At 49.6% G+C, this 25,257-nt stretch overlaps 2 protein-coding genes across 3 annotated transcripts in view; one reads left to right on the top strand and one right to left on the bottom strand.

The window, feature by feature from the left end:
• The window catches only part of LOC114667458 (complement C3-like), a 36,576-nt gene extending 24,629 nt beyond the window's left edge, over positions 1-11,947 (top strand). Inside the window, exons 26-41 of one of the 2 annotated variants that reach the window (XM_028822766.2) lie at positions 196-349; positions 590-685; positions 2,119-2,272; positions 3,991-4,142; positions 4,227-4,385; positions 4,622-4,681; positions 6,926-7,016; positions 7,462-7,513; positions 8,193-8,280; positions 8,365-8,454; positions 9,776-9,881; positions 9,980-10,069; positions 10,279-10,356; positions 11,025-11,108; positions 11,320-11,458; positions 11,662-11,947. In XM_028822766.2, coding sequence (XP_028678599.2) covers positions 196-349; positions 590-685; positions 2,119-2,272; positions 3,991-4,142; positions 4,227-4,385; positions 4,622-4,681; positions 6,926-7,016; positions 7,462-7,513; positions 8,193-8,280; positions 8,365-8,454; positions 9,776-9,881; positions 9,980-10,069; positions 10,279-10,356; positions 11,025-11,108; positions 11,320-11,458; positions 11,662-11,803 — 1,735 coding nt within the window. In that variant the 3' untranslated portion in view covers positions 11,804-11,947. Of the gene's footprint in view, positions 1-195; positions 350-589; positions 686-2,118; positions 2,273-3,990; positions 4,143-4,226; positions 4,386-4,621; positions 4,682-6,925; positions 7,017-7,461; positions 7,514-8,192; positions 8,281-8,364; positions 8,527-8,578; positions 9,661-9,775; positions 9,882-9,979; positions 10,070-10,278; positions 10,357-11,024; positions 11,109-11,319; positions 11,459-11,661 lie in introns of those variants that run through there. The other variant, XM_051920525.1, reaches the window with a different exon arrangement.
• A 6,271-nt stretch (positions 11,948-18,218) lies between these two features.
• LOC114667381 (complement C3-like) overlaps positions 18,219-25,257 on the bottom strand; it is a 59,287-nt gene continuing 52,248 nt past the window's right edge. Inside the window, exons 37-41 of the mRNA XM_028822658.2 lie at positions 25,115-25,204; positions 23,443-23,529; positions 19,682-19,765; positions 19,127-19,262; positions 18,219-18,577 (exon numbers count right to left, since the gene is read on the bottom strand). Coding sequence (XP_028678491.2) covers positions 18,436-18,577; positions 19,127-19,262; positions 19,682-19,765; positions 23,443-23,529; positions 25,115-25,204 — 539 coding nt within the window. The 3' untranslated portion in view covers positions 18,219-18,435. The remainder of the gene's footprint in view (positions 18,578-19,126; positions 19,263-19,681; positions 19,766-23,442; positions 23,530-25,114; positions 25,205-25,257) is intronic.

Here is a 25,257-nt window from a genome sequence, read left to right as displayed (position 1 = left end):
ACTGTGCCAACCTTGTGGACTCTCGGGAGCCCCCATGCCATGTAGGGAACACCAGCAGACAAAAAGACTCAAAGGGATGAGCCGACCTCCGAGTCACAGGGGGCTCCGTGTGGCTTTAGCAGGGCTGGAGGGCTGACATAGCGCTTTGCAGTTGACTTTTGAACATCTCGCTCTTTTTCTTCACTTCTTCAACAGGCTGACTGCCAGAGTGCCCAAAGTGTACTCCCAGGCCAGGACCCTGGTGTACATCGACCAGGAGACACTCTGTGACCCCGTCAACTGGCTGATCATCAACAAGCAGCGTGCTGATGGCTCCTTCACCGAGTCTGCCCCCATTTTTGTGAGGAATGTAAGTCATCATGGCGTCGGCCTCATCTGCAGGGTGGCTGATGCCACCTTTGGTGCCACTGGCCCCGCGGAGCTCCCAGGCTGAGGAGGGCCGACCACATCTTTTTATGGAACCCCAGGCACTTCCAGGCCATCTAGGAAATAAAATTCCTTCGGTAGCCCCTGGGTGTCTTTACAAGTGTGGCACGTGGCTTGTGATGCTGTGAGCGCAGACTCACTTGGTCTTCTTCTCTCTGTCCAGGATGGAGGGTCCGCTTCTGATGCTGTCATTCAGCTCACCGCCTTCGTCCTCATTGACTTGGCTGAGACTGCCACAGCATGCAGGGGATACATTCAGGTGAGCATCATAGCGGACATGTCGCGGAACCCATGGACCTCACGCACAAGGGAGGGTCTCATCAGAGTGGGCGGCATGTGCAGCGTATCATGTAAGGAGAGAATGGGATTGTGGGGGATCGTCCAATGGAATGGCTTAGGGGTGTAAAAACACAACATGAAGATACGAGCTGTGAATGAAAGACCCGCACAGGCAGAAAGGGATAGCGGCTGCTGATGAAATCGAAATGAACGAAGACGAAGAATGATGATGATGATGATGATGTGCTGCTCGTTACTTGATGTTTTGTCTTAACAATCTCAATGTCCAGATGGCAACACATGAGAGGAAAGCCAAAACTCCAGGAGGTCAAATCCTTCTGAGAAGAATCCTCTAGGGGGGCCCAGTGGTCTTCTGTAGCTCAAGAACACCAACCTTGGCCTAATGACCACCCAGCCCCTTCTGGTCATTGTCTAAGTCGCTATCTGACATGAAATCGGGGGTCTCTGGTGATGCCGGAGTCGTCATCTCCTTCTCAGAGTGTCCTTTGATGAGAACTGTCATGGTGTCCTTCTCATTCACGTCTGCTCCACCACTTCACTTATGCAATGTTGGACAGGAGACCACCTTCTAAGGAGGTCTTCATTCTCTCCACTGGCGTGGCCACATGTGAGCTTATTTGGAAAAGTCCCTGACTGGGAGGACAGGAGGTGAAGAGAGCAGGAAAGGGGTGCCAAGGCAAAGTGCCAATGTTCTGCTAGGTGGGCCTTCGCTGGCCGGAGAGGCAGTGGCATCTGGGGCTGCGTGAGGAGGCCACTGGCATGAAGCTGCTGTCCTCTGAAGAGAATCCAAGTGACCCCCCTGAGTGCTTTTGGGGTGTCCATTTAAAGGCTCTGCAGAGGCAGGGGCTCACCTGACAAGGGGGTGCAGGAGGATTTGGCAACCTGGTAGGTGGGAGGAGGAGGAGAAGGAGGAGGAGGAGGAGGATGAAGGGAGGCAGGAGCAGAAGCCGATCAGAGAGTCAGGACCCTGAGTTGTCTGACGGTGCTCGCTTGACCCTCCCTCAAAGTCTTTTCCTATTGGCTACTGGACATGGCGGCTGATGAGTGTCACTCTGCATTCAGCGTCTGCTCCGGAGCACCCCCTAAGGGTCACAGTGGGCAGCACCGCTTGGGGCAGATTCACTTCTGGCTTTGCTTGACATGCAGGTTTTCCAATATTGCTGTAAACAGATGGTGGTCTCCTCCGACGTGAAGAAGCTGTGCTGGGGTCTCCCCTGAGGGGTTTGCCATCTGGTGCCTCCTCTTTAACTTGCTTGGGCAGGGTAGGAAATAAAAAAGCTGGGGGCAATCAGGGGGATTGGCGCAAAGAAGAAAACTTTAGGTTCTCAGAGGATGGCACTTGCTCTGACTAGGATGGCAGACCCCCCCAAATTACTGCATGTTTCATTTTAGGACTTGGATCAGCGCATCGAAAGGGCCGCCAGCTTCTTGGACAGGCAGTACCTCGGCCTGAAGAACTCGTATTCGGTAGCTCTGGCGTCATATGCCTTGGCACTGACTGGCAGAGGAGTGCAGGAGTCCTTCTTAATGATGTTTGCATCACCAGGTAGGTGCCAGGTGTGGCCAGTGTGCCAATTGGAGCTTTGATTAGTCGTGGGACTGAAGCACTAGAAGACTAGAGGAGGATTATGGACAATGGGTGTTTGCTTCTGCTAACTTAATCTGGTACCCCCAACAGTGCCAAATCTGAACTGTGGGCACCGAAACTGGAAATCTACAGCTCTAAGAATGTGTGTGGCTCAAAGAACTTGCTAGGACTGGGAGATGGAGGGGCTGTATTCGGACGTTCTGAGCCCACTTTCCTCAGTGCAGAGTCACACTTGGAGTTAGGAGCAATGGGCACACGCTGACCCTGGATGGGACGCCCGTCCACTCCAGGGCACAGCTACATTAAAGTGTTTGAGTCCCACCAATCGGGGGCACAGCTGCACCCAAGGCCACCCTGATTGATCCCAAGCCAACTCGAGTCACTCCAAAGTCATCAGTGGCTTCTCTGTATTCAGGGCGCTGCTCACGTCTCCCAGCAGACGGCGATGTTGTGTAGAAAGTCAGTCAGCTCTGAACTTGTTGAGATCTTCGGAGCAAACTCCACGGGGCTGTCAGAACTGAAAGGTCTCCACCTTTCATGACGTTTGACGTCTTCTGTAGAGAGATGTGGGGTCCCTAAGACGCTCTGAAGCCAGCAGTAGGTGGAATCCCCCATATATGATGTCCAGTTATGCAAGACGTCAGTCTCTTTGGGGGTCATCTCTTTGTTTGACCAGAAAGCCCCTCATTTTTAGGCCGCTATTTTTTGTGCAGGAAATTACACCCTTATGGTAAAGTGTAAACCAGTAAGGGGTCTTCAGCAAAAATGAGCAGAAGTTGTGCAGGCCACATCAGTGGACCCCCCTAATGGGATATATGGGGTCACAAAACTTAAAACTAAATGGGGATCAGTCATACAGGCGTGTGGAGTGTTGTTTGGTGCCTTTTTGAGGCTGCAGATCACCAGTATGATCTTATTTCTGATATCTGATTCTTTAGCGGTGGTCCTAGCCCCCTAAGAGCCACGTGTAGTAGGTCAAACCTAAGCATGTGGGGTGTCGTTTTAGATGCCGTCCAGGTCAGGGATTACGAACTGGAGGTTATTTTTGATTTTTGACACCTCACTCGCCCCTAATGGACATGTCAGAGGGTGACAGATGACAACAGCTGATTCTGATCGACGGCATTTAGACTTTCGGCGTTCAGGGGAAGCCCACGTTTGACCCTTTCAGGTGTCTGCCACCGTTCTTCTCCCTCATCGTTACGTTTGTTCTTACGCCAAGTCCGACTTTGTTCTCTTTGCATTTTGGGCCTCGCCGCTCTCCCTTACCCAAGTTGTCCCCAGTGCCCAGTCTTTATTCCTTTGCTCAGATCTACGCCGGTGCCGCCCCACCTATTCACCTGAAGGCCGAGGTCCCTCATTGGTTGTGACGCTAACGTGTGACCTGGGACACCGCGCTGCGATGGTGTAGTTGGCCCCTTATCGTAAATCTCGACAACAGGATTCAACACAAACGTGAAATTCCCGAATCTTCATTTGCGTTTCTGATTTCTTGTAATTCCCTCCCGTGGTGGTCCGCCATGCGGCAGTACGTTTTCAGCTCTTCATCTTGTGTGATTTGTTACGGTGTTATTCAGCCTGCATTTCCATTTCCATTTCCGGACTCCACGACTACAAAACGCTTTTCCACAATAAATACGGCTTGATTAGCGGCATCTCCTCCTTCTCTGCTTTAGATAAAACTCACTGGACGGGAGGATACCCCCTGGAGACCACGGCATTCGCCGCCCTGGCACTTTTAAAGGCCAAGCGGTACGAACCACTGAGGCCCGTCATGAAGTGGCTGACAGAACAGCGCAACTATGGCGGCTCCTATGGCTCCACCCAGGTAGGTGACCCTCGGACCCTCGGCTGCCAGGCCCCTCTCTCGGACCTTGTCGTTTTGCTCTGACACGTTGACTTGCCCTTTCAGACCACCGTTGCTGTGCTTCAGGCGATGATTGAATACCTGACTGAGGCCCCTGTCTTTGAGGACATGAACCTGGACATAGAGCTGGAAGTGTCAGGACGATCCAAACCGACGAGGTGGAAGTTCATCAAGTCCAACTCCATGCTTGCCAGATCAGAGAAGGTAAATCCCGAGTTCCGTTTGTCCTGGTGTGTGGTGTGGCCCAGAGAGTGACATGAAGCACGGGCCAGTTGTTTGAGGACGTCCCCATGACGGGCCTCCTCTTGTACACAATCATGACAAACAAGCGCAAAGAGCCGAGTCACGGAGTGTCACCACATTGTAGCGTCACCACGACACAGCAGTGCACTCGGTGACATCGGTCGTTGATGGCCGGGTCTTCTTGTCTTTCCTTGCAGGTACAGTTTGGGAAGGAAATCAGCGTGACGGCCAAAGGAACTGGACAGGGAACGGTGACGGTGAGTGAGCGGCCATCAGTGTCACACACAATTGTTGGGAGAGGGAAACCAGCTTAGAAAACCCTGGCCACAAATGTATTAATTAAAGAACTTCATTAAAAAAATAAAGGAACATAATACACTTATAATACAAATCAGGGGGTCAAAGTTCAAGGAAAAGTGAAAATGGATAAACAGGAATCCAGGAAGAATGGAGCGGAGAAAGCGTAAGATCGGGGGGCCGAGTGACTTCCCCTTTCAACGATCTTTTAGGTTTTAGTCGTAAAAGTCGAGAGTCGGGGCCGTGCAGGCACTTTAAAGTACGACGGAGTCAGACGGCTTATCGTACGTAGAGTGACCAGCCAAGGCCGCAACGGGGAGTACCGGAATCAAGTAAACCGAGGCGAGGACGTGAGAGAAAATCGAGGAATGCAGCGAAAGTGAGAGTCGGTCAGCAGAAACGTTCAGGCAGCCAAAGCAAAGGATGGCAAAGAATCCGTAAGCGCGAGGGTTTCATTTAGTTTCGGTTTATCCACAAACGTGGACAGTAGTAAAAACGTCACACGTCACACCCTCCTAATTGCCCTGCCTGGCAACAGTCTGCCAACGGGGGGGTTCAAACCAACGTGACATCCACCATAAAAATAAAACAGCGCATCAGCAAAAAATAACGTCTGCATCAGATGACCGTCACATGTCTGGACCTCTGAAATGCCCAAAATGATGAGTACGTAACTTTGAGGGGCCAAGGAGACGCTGACATCGAGGGTCTCGGGCAGCTGCCTCTGACCACTTCCTGTTTGGGCCCAGAAGGAGTTAGCAGTCAAGAAAAGGAAGAGACGTAAGATGAAAGTCCTACCCCCCCGTGTACCCCCTCGGTGAAAGTCACACCAAGCCAGCATGTATGACAACAGCTGGTCCAGAAATCCAAAATTCAGGAACGAATGAAGCCAAATAAAAGTCCATCCATCCATCCATCCATCCATTTTCCGACCCGCTGAATCCGAACACAGGGTCACGGGGGTCTGCTGGAGCCAATCCCAGCCAACACAGGGCACAAGGCAGGGAACCAATCCTGGGCAGGGTGCCAACCCACCGCAGGACACACACAAACACACCAAGCACACACTAGGGCCAATTCAGAATCGCCAATCCACCTAACCTGCATGTCTTTGGACTGTGGGAGGAAACCGGAGCGCCCAGAGGAAACCCACGCAGACACGGGGAGAACATGCAAACTCCACGCAGGGAGGACCCGGGAAGCGAACCCAGGTCCCCAGGTCTCCCAACTGCGAGGCAGCAGCGCTACCCACTGCGCCACCGTGCCGCCCCAAATAAAAGTCCAGGAAAGCAAATGACAAAAGGGTCCGAGACCGTGCAGATCTCAACCAGACACGGAAGACCCCAAATGCAGCAGAATGCTAACCAATGCTATGCCATCCAAGGTCTTCATAGCCCCCCGGTGCTGTCACTCGATGTCATTACAGCACTTGAGCACAGTTAGCTAATCTGGTGACGTAATTGTGTAATTAATGATGTCATTAGCATACGTGGAGGAAGACGACGGACTCATCAAACCTCAACTCCTCGCCATCATGACGTGTGGTCCGACGTTGGTGGGCATGGCTTCAGGAATGGCATCCTGTGATGTTAATCGTGTCAGCGCTGTGCGTGTGTCCCGGTTTGTGGAGATGAAGTCACACGTTGCCTCCCTTGTTTGATCCATGCTGGCTTTCCTGTCACCTCCTCATTGCGTGCCACCGCAGCGAGTGTGCAGTGACCCCCGAGCTCCCAGCATACAGTGACAGTGAAACAAAGCGAGAGCCTCCAGTGCGCCGTACCCGAGGCCCAGAGACCAGCAGGGTGACATGACCTCCGTGAGGAAGTGACGTCCTTGGTGGGCCCAACGGCCTCTCGTGGTCTCGTCATTCCGTGGTGTCATTGCAGCGTCACGCTTATCTTTGTAGGCTGTTGCTGTGAGTTTTGCCATTGGGTGTCCCCCGTTTCTGAGTTGCGTACCCCCGTTATCACCATGTGGCCACCAGAAGTCTCAGCACGTGACGTAACCAACATGACCCCTGGGGACTGAAACACAAGCTGCGAGTTGGCCACCGTTCTTCTACGTCCCCAGGCCTTTGACTCTTTGCTGTTTCAGGAGGTGACGTTTAGTGAACTTTTGTCCCCAGCCTGTTGTGTTGTCAGAACATTTGGTGAAGGCCAAACCAGAGCTGCTCCATGACCCAAAGCTCTTGTGTCCGCTTGCAGGTGATGACCATCTACAACGCCCTGCCCGAGACCAACGCCACGGAGTGCCGGACGTTTGAGCTGAAGCTACGTTTAGAGAGAAAGCCTGAGGGTGAGGATGAGGATGGTGCCAGCTGTCGTGATTTCCTGCCTTATTTCTTTTATGTCTCCGCCGCTTGCTTCTTATTTTTGGGTTTCGGGCAGCGCCATTTTGGACTGTTATCATGAGCTCTTCATCGCCATTTTGAGGTTTGTATGGCCACAGCAGAATGATTTTCTCAGCCATCCTTGTTAACGACGCCAGGTGAGTAGCAGACGTAGGAATGGAACCCACCAGCTAAAGACCACCTATTGAGGGTTATTCAGACGCCTTGTTGTCTCTGGTAGTGGTGGTCTTCATGTCTGACGTCACCCTGCAGCCCTCCATTCCTCATATGATCCTCTCCGTGTCGTCCTTCTTCTTCATGGTTGACCTCAGTGGTGGTGCGTTGCAAGGCGCTATATAAAGCAGGGTCTCATTGACTGACGACATGTTGTTGTCTTCTTCTCTTTTGCAGCAAAGCGACCCACAGGCGCAAGTGACACGTACCTGCTGACCATCGACATGCAGTAAGTAATGCGGTGACTGGAGTGCCCGACGTTAAGGCCATCGTTTTCTGGGGTGCTCACACGGCCCCCTCGTCGTATGGACTCCCATCTGGGGCTCAGCTTCAGTGTCCCGCACTAGAGGTGTGTTTTGTCTCCTCAAGCCTTCCCCCCATCTTCATGAATTGTGGGTGCTGAGCTCCGGTCATCAACAAGGGGTCCCACCAGTGACAGCTCAGGCCTCTGGGCACAGGACTGATACGGCCATCCTGATCTGTGCCATTACAGCCTGCAGGGAACGAGAGACGTGAGGCCTCTATGGACCTTCAGGGAACATCACGTGACCATCCTCAAGCAGCCCACATGACGGTGGACCCCACAGGGTGGGAATACTGAGTGACAAGTGGAGAGCTGCATGTTGATAACACAGGGTGACACGTGGGCTCTGACGATGACTCTGCCATGAGACACCATGTCACCAGTGTGGGGGGCTACCACGGCCATGACCCAGCCTGGGTGGGGGGACCTCTGGGGGGCACTACCATCCCTGGAACACTGGAGGGTAGCCCTCCTGGGTGTGTGGGGAGTCGGGGGTTGGCACAGCCCTGTTGGGGGCCGCCAGGAGGAGCTGCAGTGCCCTGTATTTGATGATGTTACCCCCTCATGTGCTGTGCCAGTAATGTGTGTGTTCTGCATCTGCCAGGTACCTCAGCACCAGGGAAGCCACAATGTCCATTCTGGACATCTCCATGCTGACCTGCTTCATGCCGGACACCACTGACCTTAAGCGGGTGAGCGCCGTTACCTGAACGAGAGGTTCAAAGAGCCCTCAGCTTTGTCACGAGTGAAGTTGACTTTGACGTTTCATTTGACAGCTGTCATCGGGTGTCGACAGATACATTCAGAACTACGAGGTGGACAAGGCTCTGTCCGAAAAAGGCTCGCTCATCATCTACTTGAACAAGGTAACATGGCGGCCTGGCCTCGCTCTCCCGGTCTGCCTTCGTATTCAGCGTGTTTGCGCGATCACAGAGGAAGTTTCATCTTCATCGCTTCTCCTCCTCCTCCCACTTAAGCTGCGATTCTCAGAGTCGGCGTCTCCAGTGGGCCGCGGCACTCAGACTTCCTCTCGTGTCTCCTGGTTGATGTCTGTAGGTCATCTTATGTCACCAGGAATTCTCGCTACTCGTGGGCTGCTCCTTCCGTCTCGGCAAAGCGCGGGAATAGCGGCCATTTACAAAAGTGACGAAGGCTACACGTTTTAATGCTATGAGATTGTGGAGAGCTTCCACTCCAGAGCTCGAGGCTCCAAACGAAGATCTGTCCATCTTAATCTGCATCTGCCAGTCTTAACGCCAACATCTGGATGGGCGCCGCTCTGCACTTTTTCTGAGGGATTTCATGTGACGTGCCACCGCACTGTTACGGTGTTATGTGCAAGGCCTTCAGCTTCTTCACCATTCAGTGTGTCCCCATCACCCCTGGGTCTGGGCAGCTGGCACCGGTGAGTCGCGATTTGGCATCACTTGTTACACTGGTGGGTCACGGCAGGTGGACTAAGTGATCGACATCGACACATGATACGTTTACAGCGTGGGATGGCACTGCTTACCTGACTGGAGCCTTGACGGACCCCCGAGGCAGGCGTGTCTATTATTACTGTGTTTCAGAGACCAATCACTGGTGCAGGCCATCTGACGCGGCCGGGGAGGTGCCAGTGGTGCTGACTCACAAACCTGTTTATTACAAGGGGCTCGACACCAAAGCCCACCAGGATACCTCCCTTAGGCCCATGTGGTTGCCATTATTTGGTGCCCTCCTCATTCGTTGCACTTTGGGGGGGCTCATCGGGGGCTTTTCCCTTCCATTCATTGTTGGCCTAAAATTAAGGAAGTTTCCTCCTCATCGATTGGAGGGTTTGTTCTGTAAACAGAATGGGACCCCCGGCAGCAGCTCGTTTCAGAGGGGGGGGTGAGAAAGTGCAAGAATGTGTTTTGGCGTGGTTCAAAATGCCCCCCAGTGACGTCTGCACCCACAGGGCAGACAGTGTGGACAGCTGATGACCGATGCGTCCGTCCGTCTGTCTGTTCCTTTGTCTTCTTATTATTTACCTCTCTGGGCTTTCATCTTCTAGCCGCCACTTTTAGAAAAGCCCATCTTTGTCTTTCTCTTTGTCTTTCTCTTTCTTTTTGTCTTTCTCTTTGTCTTTCTCTTTCTCTTTGTCTTTCTCTTTGTCTTTCTCTTTGTCTTTCTCTTTCTTTTTGTCTTTCTCTTTGTCTTTTTCAGGTTTCCAATCAGTCCCCAGACACCATCGCCTTTAAAATTCACAAGATGTGTGAGGTGGGCTACGTGCAGCCGGCTGCTGTGACCATCTACGAGTACAACGACATGGGTGAGGCTCCTCTCTGGCCGGGCCGGCCGCTACCGCCACAGAAGCCCCCGACCCCCAGAGGGTCCCTGACCCGTCGATTTGCTTTGTTTTACCTTCAGAGAAGCGCTGCATGAAGTTCTACCACCCCAACAAGGACAGCGGCCTCCTCAGCAGGCTGTGTGATAAGGACGTGTGCAGGTGTGCAGAAGGTACAGTAGGACCCTCGTTACCCCAAAGCCTCCATAGCAGAGCGAGCCCACCAGGGTTCACGAGTGTTCATGACATCCTGCCCTGTTCCTGGTCCTGCTGATGCACTTTGTGGCACACTGCTCCAGGGTGGGGGGTCTGCCTCACAGACCACGGGGTCTTTTGGATCCTCGGGGTCTGCCAGTGCTGCTTGTTTTATTTGTGCTTGCAGAAAACTGTGCGCAGCTCGCCGAAAAGAAAACTCGAGAAGAGCGCCTGGACGCTGCCTGTGAGTCGGGAGTCGACTTCGGTAAGCACGGACCACCGGCCGTCGCCATCTGCACGTCTACTTCTGTTTTGAAGTTCTCTTCACCTTCTTTTTTTTTTCTTTGGGCCTCATGATGATGATTTTGTGGTCATTGAAATGATTTCGCATGTTTCCCGATATCACTTTGTATCCCTAGGAACGTCCCCCTTTGCGGTGTCGTTGCTACAATGTGACTACCGCAGTGCTACGTGGAAATGCAAGGCGCATGGCGTCACCACTGTGATGACACAAAGGACAGCGCCACGCACATCCCGCTTATCCGAGATGGCGGATTCAAACCGTGGAGGCTTTAGTGCGTCTTCATGGTGCTCTGGTGTTCCTTCTTAAGGCTCGTGTAGTTGGGGGGCTTCCATTAGAAATCACACAGGGCGGGGCTGACTGAGGCATGGAGATGCGTCCTGTCGTTCATCACTGCCACTTAAGTGTGACTCCTCCCCAAAAGCCGGAGCTCCGCCCTGCTCACAGAATGAGCCTATGAGCTGATAGGCGTCGTGCAGGAAGGGGCGGAGCCAGCTACCCTCATTGGGAAAGGAAGACAAGCAGCAGTGCCCCCTCTCGCCCCGGGGTGGCATTACGTGATCCTCTGAGGCCCATGCGTGACGACTGCCATGCTCTAACGATTGCTGATTTCTTCTTATCCCTTTCTGCAGTGTACAAAGTCATGGTTCTGGACTCCGTTGAACATTCGCCGTACGTGTACAACACGGTGCAAGTGGAGCAAGTCATCAAACAAGGTAGCCTCCATCTTCTAACCTTTGACCTGGCTTTGTGTTTGAAATCATTAAATGTCATCTGCTCAGCCTGCAAAAACGTCCCAAATGTCATCGTCTTTCACTGCAGGCTAAAGCAGCCAATCAAAATAAATGGGGGTTTTGGTGAAAATGTGGTGTCCGGGACCCCTAAAAGTGGTTATCGGAATCGAGTCAATAAACCTTGTCATTTCAGGAACTGACCAGACCCCCAGGGACGGCACCAGAGTCTTCCTCTCTCACAGCAGCTGCCAGGACTCAGTGACACTCGAGAGAAAGCAACAGTATCTGATTATGGGGAAAACGAGCGACCTGTGGCCAGTGGAGAAGCAGCAGTAAGTGGGCACAGGGGGGTCTCCTTTGAAAATGGCTGGAACTCCCAAAAAACAATTTATGTATTATTTTATAAAAGACGTTTCACTTTACAGCACGGCATCGTGTGGTAAAGTCATCCATACCAAGAAATAACTTCAGCTTATTCTTCACCCGAATGGCGTAGTCGGCGTGACTCAGGGTGACTTTTCTTCTTTTCTTCCAGGATGAAATACGTTCTCGGCAGAGAAACCTGGCTTGAGAGGTGGCCATCAAGCGGGGAATGCCACAGCTCCAATTACAAGCGACTCTGCAATGACCTCCGGTTCTTCACCGATCACATATTTGAGTTTGGCTGCCCCAATTAGCAGCCAGAAGGATTTCTGCGCCCCCCGAGGGTCTTCTCCTTGTGTTTTTTCATTTTTTCCTCTCGACGTCTCATCTACATGTAGACCACTTAACGTTGTCATCATGATGGCTTCTCATTGAAATAAAGGAACCCCTGGCCACGAGTCTGTCTGATTTCACTGAATCACCACCCGTGTGAGCAGGGGTGCAAATCGGGGGGTGCAGAGGGTGGGCGTCATCATTCAGTGACCACAGCTTTGTCATGGACTACAGTACAAGGGGGACCCCCCAGCAGCAGTGCCTTCGTAATTTACAATTATAAGTCACACAAGGAGGGCTGCAATGGGCTTTAACAGGCCCCCGCTTCTTGATAGCCCCCCACTCTTGACTCTCTAAGAAGATGAGGGAAAACTCCCAAAAAACCCCTTGGAGATGTTAATGGAAGAAACCTCAGGAAGGAGTTCAAAGAGAGACCCCTTTGCAGGTAGGTTGGGGTGCAGTGGGTGTCTAAAAAGAAAGGGGGGAGTCAATACAACACAATACACAGAACACAAGTAAACCTCAATACAATATAAAAATAAAAATATTACAAGTACGGAGCAGAACTCAACAGGAGATGACATCCCATAATAGGATTCGGATTTGTTCAGAGAGTCCTGGAGACCTCGGCCATCAAGCTGCCTCCCCCTGTTGGCCATTCCACAGCTGACTCAGTGCTGGGTCAGCCAATCCGATGAAAGGACCCCTCTACCCGATGATTCCTGAGACCCTCCATCAGGGATGACTTTACCTTAGGCAGGCAGAACAACTTGGCAGGCGGGCCGTGGCACCAAGTGGCACATTTGAGTACCGAGAGGAGAAACAGAACAGGTGAGGGTGAGTAACAAGTTACAAGTGTCATGTGACTTCTGTTTTAGTGCTAATGACAGTCTGTACAGTTAATCAGCAGCTCTAGTCAGGGTGTGCTAAACTGAAGTGGTGAGTCTGAAAAGCTGAGACTGAAGGGACGTCTCTTATAGTAGCAGGCAGACCACCCCACAGTTTAGGGGTCCTGTAACTAAAAGCTCGACCTCCCACTGTAATTTTATTAATCCTTGGAATCCTAAGCAGGCTGCCATCTTGAGATCTTAATGTGCGCTCCTGTTTGTAAGCCATTTAAGGCTTTATAAGGTCTTCAAGGTGGGGTGGTCATAAGTACACCAAATCTCACTTACCCCCTTTAAAACAGCCTGCGAGTGACAACACATGACTTCAGGAGATGGACACCAATTGGCGGGACCCCTGGAATCTGAAGTCCTCTTGGTGGCCCTGCCACAGGTTCATTCATCGCAGTGACCTCACACAGACAGAATCCCCTCAAAATGATCTTCACCGCGGTCACTCGATCACTCGACTTGTGGGGACGTCAGCTTTATGGGGTCTCAGTTGCTCGACGTCTTAACGTTTCGGCAGGCGTCCTCGTCTCAAACACAACTCAAGATTTGAGGTCATGTGTCCATTTCACGTAGCCAGTTGGCTGGACGCCGCCCTAATCAATAATTCTCTGCTACTGATTGGCCAATGAAAGAGCAGTAAAGGAATGCTCCGCCCCAGATTTGATATGTCTGGGTTGTAGTTGGTTGTGGTGGACAAGAGAAATGTGTGACCTCCCAGCTGACGTGCCCGCCGTGTACTCAGGATATCGAAATCGCTGGAATGCGAGGACCACTCGCTCGCTTGCTCTTTCCTTATAAAGCAGACAGGATGGCACATCAAGGGCCGTAGGCGTCGGCTACGAAAGGTCATTTCGATTTATCGCTATTTCGGGGTAAAAATCCCCACAACAGACAAACCTCAAAACCCCAAATATTTCAACATTAAGATTGGGACATCCTAAGGCATTGTGTCCTCTTTTTGTCACAGCGATGACTGCAGTTGCATGAATGAATGTGCTGTTGTATGCAAATGAAGGCCATCTGAAGACCCAATGAGAGAGGAGGAAAGTTTGGTGAAGCCCGAAGAAGACGCATGTAGCAAGGGCGCTCTAGAGCTGGCCAGGTGTTGTGGCTGTGAGTGTAGCCCGCTGTGCTGCCTGAAGGATGTGCCCCCTCTTACACGGACGGTGGGCTTAGTGATACTTGGCACATCTGACACACGGTTGGTTCCGTTTCTGTTGCTTATTTCCAATTGGCACACAAGCTGGTGAAGTGACTTGCTCAGGTTTATACAGTGCCAGTAGCAGGATTTGAACCCACTGCCAAAGTCTTCACCACTACGCCACACTGCCCACCAATAATATCAGCTGCTGCTAAAAACCTACAAATACTATACAGACAGCTACAGAGCACTCCTAGTGCCCCTGACTAGCTGATGGCACTGTAAGTGACGGCCATGTCGTGAGACCAAGATTACCTGTAATTATTATTACAGCAAGCAATGCTGGATATTCTGAAACCTTCAAGGCCCATCCTTAGCACTACTGGCCACTCTAACGGTTGGCACTGCCCGCCACTTCAGCAGAGGATGCAGTGGACATCTTGTTAGAATGTGTGCAGCAAACTCAGTGCAGCTCTCATCATCAGGTGGGCAGGGGCACCAAGTGGCACATTTGAGTACCGAGAGGGGAAACAGAACAGGTGAGGGTTAGTAGCAAATTACAACTGCCATATTACTTCTGTTTTAGTGCTAACGACAGTTAATCAGCAGCTCTAGTCAGGGTGTGCTAAACTGAAGCTGTGAGTCTGAAAGATGAGACCGAAGGGGCATCTCTAAGGGCTCATTAATACTTCACGCTCAGAATGTGTACGCGCCCGCATCATGGCTGCCATGCATTCTGAGCGTTCATTTGATGCGTCCTCTGAGCAGGTCTTCAGAAATTAATGAGACGCGTGCGCGAGTTGCAGTACCAGCAACAACTCGGGGGGCGCAGTGTGCTAAAAGTTGGAATGTGACGTCAGAGTCTCCGTTTACTATCTACATGTGGATCCTACGAGATCGGTGTGTGCGCTTCGATATTTGATAAATGGTTTGATGTGGTGAAGCAAAATGCCGACATACAGATGTATTCGTGGTGCTTTTATATTCAAGCGTCGCATATTCCCGATCGTAATGACACGACACGTTTTAAAATTCTCACATACTGTGCCATCTTTTTTTCTAGGGCTTCCTCTGCTCCTGACAGCAGCGAATCGCCAGCAATAGATCGTCACTCCGCGCCCATTAAATGTCTGATATTCCAACTCTCTGCACATTTAGAATCCTTAGATTTATACTTGATATCACATTTTACAGATAAATCGGTAATTTCATTTAAATAATGAATACTGTCAATAGGACGGAGTGGTGGCTCTGAGGTTAGGGATCTGCTCTGGCAATCAGAAGGTTGCCAGTTCGAATCCCGTAAACGCCAACAAGGGACTCTGCTCTGTTGGGCCCTTCAGCAAGGTCCTTAACCTGCAATTGCTGAGCGCTTTGAGTAGTGAGAAAAGTGCTATATAAATGCAAAGAATTATTATAACACACATGGGGTGACACAGTGGCAGAGCGTTAGCGCTGCTGTCTTGCAGGGAGTCACTGCCTGGAGTTTCCATGTTTTCCTGCTGGGTTTCCTCAGTGTGCTCCAGTTTCCTTCCAAAGATATGCAGATTTGGGGATTTGGTGCTGCTAAAATGACGCCAGTGTGTGTGTGTGCTTGTATTCACCTTGCAATGAGCTGAGGCATCATCCAGGGATTGTTTCTCACTTGTGTCCAATGCTTGCTGGAATGGACACATCCCTGGATTTAATCAATAAACATCCTTTTCAGAGATATTGCGGTAAGGTGTCATCGGAATTTAATGGGTGTTCTGGGCAATTCACAACACAGAGAAGCTGAACATGTTCTCACCGTGATGATATCTCGCACTGCCACCTGGCGGATTCCTCCAGATTTACGTAAAGTACGCGCGCAGGTATAAACACTTCAACGCTTGTGTAGCATGAGTGTCCTCTGGAGCATGCGTCACGTCGCGTGAAGTATAACTCCGGCCTTATAGTGGCAGGCAGACCACTCCACAGTTTAGGTGCCCCCTGTAACTAAAAGGTCGACCTCCCACTGTCATTTTATTAATCCTTGGAATCCTAAGCAGGCCACCATCTTGAGATCTTAATGTGTGTTCAGGTTTGTAAGTCATGATAAGATCAGACAAGTAAACAGGACCTCGGCCATTTAAGGCTTTATATGTTAAAAGGAGGATTTTGAAATCTGCCCTAAACTTAACTGAGAGCAGGTGTAAGGACGCGAGGACTGGGGTGATGTGTTCGTATTTTCTTGTACAGTTGTGCTTGAAAGTTTATGAACCCTTTAGAATTTTCTGTATTTCTGCATAAATATGACCTAAAACATCATCAGATTTTCACTCAAGTCCTAAAAGTAGATAAAGAGAAACCAATTAAACAAATGAGACAAAAAGATTATACTTGGTCATTTATTTATTGAGGAAAATGATCGAATATCACATATTTGTGAGTGGCAAAAGCATGTGAACCTCTAGGATTAGCAGTTAGTTTGACGGTGAAATTCGAGTCCAGTGTTTTCAGTCCATGGGATGCCAATCAGGTGTGAGTGGGCACCCTGTGTTATTTCAGGAACAGGGATCTATCAAAGTCTGCTCTTTACAACTCATGTTTGTGGAAGTGTATCATGGTACGAACAAAGGAGATTTCTGAGGACCTCCGAAAAAGAGTTGTTGATGCTCATCAGGCTGGAAAAGGTTACAAACCATCTCTAAAGAGTTTGGACTCCACCAATCAACAGTTACTGGAAACGTTTAGTTCTGTTATTGCTGCAAAGGGGGGTCACAGCAGATACTGAAAGCAAAGGTTCACCTACTTTTGCCACTCACATATATGTCATATTTGATTTTCCTTAATAAATATATGACCAAGTATAATCTTTTTGTCTCATTTGTTTAACTGGTTTCTCTTTATCTACTTTTAGGACTTTAGTGAAAATCTGATGATGTTTTAGGTCATATTTATGCAGAAATATAGAACAATCTAAAGGGTTCACAAACTTTCAAGCACCACTGTAAATGATACCAAGATATCGTTGGGATCAGCGCCACTCCCTCCAATGATTAACATCTCTGTTTAAAGACAAGTCGTTCTCATCCATCCACTCCTTTAATTCACTAACACACCTAATTAAAGACAACATCGGAGGAACTTCATTTGGTGTAAAAGAAAACGTAGAACTGGGTGTCGTCTGCATACGAGTGAGGATGAACATCTAATGAGAGATCCCAGTGGAGGCCTGGAAAGTGAGAACAGTAAAGGGGACACCATATTGAACTTCTGTGTATAATGATGGAGTCCTGTCAGCACATTTCTGTACGTATTGGAATCGATTTAATAAATAAGAACTAAACCAAGCGAGCGCAGTCACTGCCTATGAGCCCAACGTCATTTTCTAGCCTGTGCAGTAAAATCGAATGGTCGATGGTGTCAAACGCTGCACTCAAGTCTAACCACATCATTACAGTCGAGTTTCTTCATCAGAGGGTATCAGAATGTCGTTTACAACCCGCGCTAGTGCCGTTTCTGTACTATGACCAGTGTGGAAACCAGACTGGAATTTCTCAAATAAATTGTGATGCATAACGTGTGGCTGATGCTGATTGGCGACTAATTTTTCTAGTATTCAATTTGAAATGGGTCTATAATTATTTAGTATGTGTGAGTCTACGTCTGACTTTTTAAGTAATGGTTTGATGGCTGACACTTTTAGAGCATCAGGTACTGTGCCATTCAATAATGAACTATTGAGGATGTTTAGAAGAGCCGCTGCAAGAACATCCATTGCACTTTTTACAAGTTCAGGGAACAGGTAGTGGGTTTCATTTTAGAAATTAAAGTTAAGACTTCCTGCTCAGTTACAGGATTAAAATGACTAAAGTACTGAATGCAATGTGAGGCAGGGTCTGCTAAGCTAGTATGAGGTTTGCACTGTGATGCGGAGATCTGGGATCATATATTTTTAATTTTTACATTGAAGAAGTTCATAAAGTCTGTACTGCTAATATCTGTTGGTATTTTGCACTTTAGATCTGAATTCTCATTTGTTAATTTAGCAACTGTTCTAATCAGTACCTGAGGATTTTTACTATTGCTATCTATTACTGTAGAATAGTAGTCTGAGCGAGCTTTAAAGAGAGCTTTTCTATCTTTTGTAACACTCTCTGTCCATGCACTCTGAAAGTGCTCCAGTTTTCGACTCTAATTTAAGAGCTCAAGTGTTCTCTTTAAACCCGGGAGAGTAAAGAGCACAGCTCTCATTCCTAAGGACACACACAGACAGTTCTGTGATGAATGGTAACTTTGACATTTTGTTGGTCTCCCACTAAACAGTTTGCTGAAGACAATGATCTGACTGCACTTGTAAGTCTTCATTTAAAATAAAAAAAAACAAAAAAACAATTGTGATCTTTTCATAAGCTGTTTTATTTCTTGTTTAGTTGAGAGGAACATTTGCATAAAAAAAAAATTGAGGATTAAGAGCTGGGAGAAAATAAGATGGAACCGTGAGGCTGAGCTTTGACGGAGTGCTCCAAGTTCACCGTTCACCGAGTCCCGGTCGATGCAAAGGACGATATGTTAGTAAGGAGAAACTTGACAGTATTCCTGAGAAGGTGGCTTAGTTGGGGCACCCAAAGTCGTGTAGGTGGTCAGTAGCCCCCTTAATATCTCTGCACGTCTTTTTGTATTTGGGGTCCTGGCATTCTTGGTTTGATGGCCACCACTCAATCCACGTCTCTGAGCCAAGGATGTAGGAAATCCTGAGGAGGAAAGACAAAGAAGGCCACCATGAAATAACAAGTCAGGGTCACACCATCATGAAGAAGGGTGCCCGCTGGCAGTAATCCTCTTCCAAGGACACTTAAAAAGGGGGGTCCAAGAATGCAGACCCCAGGCGAGACAGGAATCCCCCCATGATGCTCTTCTTAACACCTATGGGCTCACAGAACACCCAGTGGAAATGAGAACGTCCACCGACTGGCATTTTCTTTTCTCTAGACCTTAAGATGAGGCAGGTTCTAATTTTAGGCCATGGGGCTCGGACCACTGAGTGGACGGCTGACACACACAAGCTATGAAGAGTAAAGACTTTGCTGCCCAGTTACATCACTTTGACACCATTTGTGTGAAGTTCAACACCCATGGAAATAAGAAGCCCCTTCAATAGGAAGGATGTGTGTCCCCAAGCCAGGTGCCCCTCTGGAGTAACATGTGGGGGTCAAATAATCCCAATGCAATTTGGGGGACCACCCTGGTATGAGTACAAATGCTACAGCCTCATCAAATATCCCAGTGCAGATGAAACTTACTCTTGTCCTTTCTGCCACAGATCCTCCATTTTTCCCATTATCAGGTATTCCTTATTTGTTTCCAGATTCAAGGTTTTCCTACAGGAGCTGTGAGAGATGAAGACTCTTCTCTTCCCTTCAGGATTTTCATCGGTACCTGAGAGTGAAATCACACAAACAAAGGACGTGACCATCTGAGCGGAGGAATGGCGCGTCTCCCAGTGTCCCTTAGGCCTCCTGAAATCTGACAGTTTCTCCTGGCGACTCTGGAAACACATTGGGGTGAATCCACGAATGGCCGCCTGACGCAGTACAAGATAAAAGGTGCAGGCCACCATGCAGAGACGTAACATTCACTCCGCTCCTGTACAGAGTACTCAGTACTAAGAGAGTCAGAATGTGAATTGCAGCAAAAAGAGCTTAAACGTGGCACAACATCCTGATGTACTGAGCGGCACTTGGCATCACAGACTCTGCTGTGCCCTACGGTGTTGCCGAGTCCACGGTGGACACACGGCCAAGTAAGAAGTAAAGCAAGGACACCAGGCGGAGTACGGCAGTAAATGAGAGGCCTACCTTCTTTAATGACTGACACAACTTCCATTTTGTAGAAAGAGTACTCGGCCTCCTGGGTGGTCTCCAAGAGTCGGGTTCGGTACACTGCAGGGGCAAAGGTGACAGGAGTTAGACACACCAACAACAATCATGAGGACTGGCATCCAAAGCCGGGCATGTGGGTGCTGTTGTGGAGTTCTGTGTACATATATTGTGATGTGTGGCGCACTAGTGGCGAGTTCAGCTTTATTGTTCTCAAGACAAAGCATTTAGGGGGCTGTCACTCAGACACACGCAGCAGGGACGATGAGGCCATCGAATATTCGCTCCCTTCTCAGACCAAAAGAGCACAGACAGGAAGACAAGTGAGAAAGCGAATTCACAGCCAGGCCAGCGGCGGGTTTTAAACGTACCCTGCATCAACCAGCGGGCGACAGATGCGTCACGTGGGGAGCCTGCGGGTGCGAGCTTTCAGTGGCACTGGCAGCAGACAAGCAGTCCCTGCCTGTGTTAAGAGACCTGAGTGTCGACGTGCAGCGCAGCTGGGGGTCTCAGAAATGTCACAACACATATTGTAAGTGACTAGGAGGAGAGACGGGCTTCGCGACTGGGACGGAGGAAGATTTCTTTCCCAGCTGGGATGCCATAATGGAAGGATGGCAGGAAGGGAGACACAACCCAGCTGGGATGCCATGCAATCTTAGTCCCAGTGGGTTGGAGTGGGAGATGGTAGATGCCAGGAGCAGTTCATTCCCCCACACAACAGGTGGCAGTGGTCCTCTGGGCTGATCCCAGTTATGACACCTGCTGGATGGCAAGGGATTTGGAGTTCAGAAATGTGCAGACTGCTCCAGGCAACCAACGCAGTGACATCCGAAGCAGTCCCCAGTCCGGTTTAAAAAGAAGACCCCAGCGTCACCTTGAGGAATCAGAGAGTCAGGGGGCAGCAAGTGACACTCACCTGCAGGGCAGAAGGAGCACAAGAATCTGGTGGCTGTGTGTTCTGGCTGTGCTCACTGGAAATGGTGACAAATACTGGAAATGTGCATTTGTGGCTTGGGTCTCAGTGGCACCCCCTTGTGGTTACCATATATAAATTCATAGATGATGTAACTGATGTATTAGGAGAGGGGCGAGTGAACTCTCTGCTGTCCTTCAGCCACTCTGACTTATGTAGACACAGACATGACAGCTCAGGAGTCGTAAATCAGCCTGTAGACGGCCCTGCTTGTCACAGCCACACCATCTTACAGAGGAGGCTTACGGGAGAAGAAGTGGACTGGTGGGCCAATATTTAAGAATAAGTGGGATGTGCAGGACTGCAGTAACTACAGGGGGATAAAACTGATGAGCCACAGCATGAAGTTATGGGAAAGAGTAGTGGAAGCTCAGTTAAGAAGTGAGGTGATGATTAGTGAGCAGCAGGATGGTTTCATGCCAAGAAAGAGCACCACAGATGTGATGTTTGCTCTGAGGATGTTGATGGAGAAGTTTAGAGAAGGCCAGAAGGAGTTGCATTGCGTCTTTGTGGACCTGCAGAGAGCAGATGACAGGGTGACTGAGAGGAGCTGTGGTATTGTATGAGGAAGTCGGGAGTGGCAGAGAAGTACGTAAGAGTTGTACAGGATATGTACGAGGGAAGTGTGACCATGGTGAGGTCTGTGGTAAGAGTGACAGAGGTGGGATTACATCAGGGATAGGCTCTGAGCCCTTTCTTATTGTCAATGGTGATGGACAGGGTGACAGACGAGATTAGACAGGAGTCCCCGTGGACTATGAGGTTTGCTGATGACATTGTGATCTGCAGGCTGAGGAGACCCTGGAGAGGTGGAGATATGAGAGGAGAGAAATGAAGGTCAGTAGGAATAAAACAGAATACATGTGTGTGAATGAGAGGGAGGTCAGTGGAATGGTGAGGATGAGGGGAGTAGAGTTGGCGAAGGTGGAGGAGTTTAAATACTTGGCATCAACAGTACAGAGTAATGGGGAGTGTAGAAGAGAAATGAAGAAGAGAGTGCTGGCAGGGTGGAGTGGGTGGAGAAGAGTGTCAGGAGTGATTTGTGACAGGCAGGTATCAGCAAGAGTGAAAGGGAAGGTCTACAAGACGATAGTGAGACCAGCTATGTTATATGGGTTGGAGATGGTGGCACAGGAGACAGAGCTGGAGGTGGCAGAGTTAAAGATGCTAAGATTTGCACTGCGTGTGATGAGGATGGACAGGATCAGAAATGAGGACATTAGAGGGTCAGTTTAGGTTGGACGGTTTGGACACAAAGTCAGAGGGGGGAGATGGCGTTGGTTTGGACATGTGCAGAGGAGAGATGCTGAGTATAATCAGAGAAGGATGCTAAGGATAGAGCTGCCAGAGAAGAGGAGAAGAGGAAGGCCTAAGAGAAGATTTATGGATGTGATGAGAGAGGACATGCAGGTGATGGAGGTGACAGAGCAAGATGATGAAGAAGAAGATACTGTATTTGAGTAGACATATGTAGAAAGTGGTGGAGTTGTGACTTCTGTCCGCTGTACCTCCCCGTCGTTGTACTGCCCTGTGCTGCACACGTCTGAGAAGGGTTACTGAAACTGAAGTGCTGCTTTCACTTGTAATTAGAAGCTCACTAGTATCCATATACTGTATATTTTAAGGTCATTTGCATTGTCAGTTTTTGTAAAGCACATTTAGATCCGATGTATTTAATGTGCTCTCCAAATACATTTCTTGTTATTATTATCCTCGTTGTCTTGACTTCTCAAGGTCTAAAAGCTTCATGCCCACCTCTCAATGCCCGTCATGCCCTTTGGCACCTTCTAGTAAGATTTCCAGCCTTTCCTGATTCTTGGTGATTTGTTTTCCCCTCACATCCAATTCCTTGGTAGAAGTTTTCAAATTGCTGCCCACCCCCTGACTAATCTGCTCGTTTGCAGCATTGCCTTAAATTCTGAATGGATGTGCGGACACGTGCAAGCTCTCCATGCCCCTGGACATTTTCTTTCAGATATCACTGCCTCCACCTGACTTCTTGTTGTTTTCATGAGGTTCTGTTGTAATATCGCTGACTTCGTTAAGCCCCCTATGATTGTGAAAAGGGCACACCAAGCTCCAGGTGCTAGAGAGCGTCCATGAGACCCACACCTCCCTGGGCACCCCTGAGCCAAGGGTCAGGCTCTCTGTGCTGTAAGGCACAATCTGCACCACTAATCCCAGCATCCGGTTTTCAGGCTCTCTCTGGGTGGGCTGCGTTTCAGACCTTACCTTTAGCTTGAAGCCATTTATGTTGATTCAAAGCTAAGTTTGAGGATTGCTGCCGGTGTTTAGTATTCCACTCAGCCCACCGCAGAATAACGTAACGTAACCCCCCCAAGCTGGTAGGAGTTGAGCTGCAGGCTCCTTACCCATTGGAGACACTCAGCATGTGGCCCACGCTGTGCCCGCCTGCCTGCCCTTCATTCATACGTAAGTCTACTGGGCTTGTCGACGTGCTAACTGGTGAAAGTACAACACCAGAGATGCTGTTTCATGATAATAATGAACTCTTATGGATTGTCTAACGCTTAGGAGACAAACTGCCAACAGCGGCTGGCAGAAGATACTGAAGACGCCTTGGCTTGTCAAACATGTCTTATCCACATGGAGCAGAAGTACGAAAGTACTGTGTGTGATAACAAAACAGAGATTTCTGGAAACATGGACAGTAAGCTTCAACTTAGAAATATGGACAGAAAGAAACACACAAAACATAACAGTAGCAGAATTCAAACGACAAGAAAAGAACGTCCATCTGTACCGTAATCGACTCCCGCTTCACAGGCCACAGTCAGTCGGTCCTCCTCTCTCAGTCTCAGCTCGTTCTTTTTCAGCAGGCTGCAGTTTTCTACAAAGAAAAGAAAAAGTGAGAGACAATCAGGACCACCGTAGAGCTTTGGGGGGCTCAAGGGAGCACTGGAGAATGTGGGGGGGCTGCACATGCGCTCCTCTCGTGACACGCTGAATGAAGGACTGACTCAAATCTGAGAGCCAGTAGTGTAAAGTGTGCCAGCCTGCAGGATCTGAAAGCAGTCAGTGGATTACAAATAAAACAATCAATAAAAGTCAGCAAAGCGAGGGGCACACAGGGAGCGGAGTTGGCCGACTTCCTTATCCAGCGACTTAAGATGGCGACTGAGTGCCGTGAGCCTCTTCCTTCTCCCCTCCACTCTTAGAACATCAGCACGGCCTTCTGGAGTCACGTCAGGCGGGACGCTGAGTTAGCTGAATGCCGACAGCCTCACTCCCCCCACGTTACATTAAAAGGACAAGGTGTACCCTTGAGGGTTCTCTTATCTCTCGGCTGAGGGATCTTAAACTTTCACTCCCTTCAGATTTTATTTTGGACCTCTGAGCTCCCCATCTAAAGTGGAAACTCAAAGTGCAGCCACAACACTTTATGCCACTGTCAATTGAGGCCATTATCCATCCACCTATTATCCAACCCGTTATATCCTAACTACAGGGTCACGGGGGTCCGCTGGAGCCAATCTCAGCCAACACAGGGCACAAGGCAGGAAACAAACCACCGCAGTGAGGCCATTATTTATTACCTTTATGACTTGTTGGGTCTACAGGGCCTACATGTGCTTATCTGGGCAAAAAGACGCCAGCGATGGGCTTCACAATACAAAGACACAGAGAGAGTAATATCAGGTCCGACAATTCATGAATGTTTGTTACTCCCGAGAGACGGGCCTACATGACGAGGCAGCCTTCAGCCCCAGAGCCAGTGGGCGCCGCCACCATCACTAGATGACAGTCCAGCATGGAGCGTCTGCTAGCCGTGTAGTTATGTAACATAAAGGCTGTGTGATAGACGGCCGGGGACCTCGCCCAGTCGGGACGCCCTTTTGAGGAGAGGACCAGGGGAGTGGACATATCAACAACAGACACGAGAGGGCAGGCCCCCCTGGTTTGTATCAGGGCCACGGGTTTGGGGTTTAGAAGCCCGTGGCCATCACCAGAGGGGCGCCTGGGTCTGCAGCACTTCTTGATCGAGGGACACCTGGAGCACTTCTGGGTCGGGTAGAAAAGAGGCGACCGCAGTCCACTCGGGAAGCCGGAGTCGGGAGGAGGAAGACGAAGACGACGACAGAGCTTGTGGGAGAGGAGATGAGAGAAGAAAAGGACAGGACTGAGCATCGGGGCCACTTGGTGCACGGAGTACATTGTGGTGAGCTTCTGGACAGAGTAGTGATGTTGTGTCTCAGTGTCTGTCTGCTGATCTTCTTCAGCTGCAATAGTCAGTGACAATGATGGGATGGCAAACACATAGCAGGCCTATCTGTGTAAAGTCAGAGGAGCTGGTGCCACTGTCTGGTTCACTCTGTCTACTAACGTCTGGCCCATGAAGTGACTTGTATTAATCAGACTTGTGCACAGTTCCACTTTTCATTGAACGCAGACTTTATCACACGTGGAGTATTTACCTTCGGCACATCGGCATACTTGCTCTTGGCAGATTTTGCTGAGGAGCCCACTTTCTTTGTCTGGATGGTAGAATCTCTGGCAGCGTTTGTCTAGTAAAAAAAGAAAGAAACAGTGAAGAATTGCTTTTGCTGTTGCTGTGTGA

The sequence above is a fragment of the Erpetoichthys calabaricus genome, chromosome 17 (genome assembly GCF_900747795.2).
Source record: "Erpetoichthys calabaricus chromosome 17, fErpCal1.3, whole genome shotgun sequence".
Taxonomy (NCBI): Eukaryota; Metazoa; Chordata; class Cladistia; order Polypteriformes; family Polypteridae; genus Erpetoichthys; species Erpetoichthys calabaricus.
The sequence above is the reverse complement of the archived record's forward strand: the minus strand, read 5'-3'. Positions and strand labels throughout refer to the sequence as shown.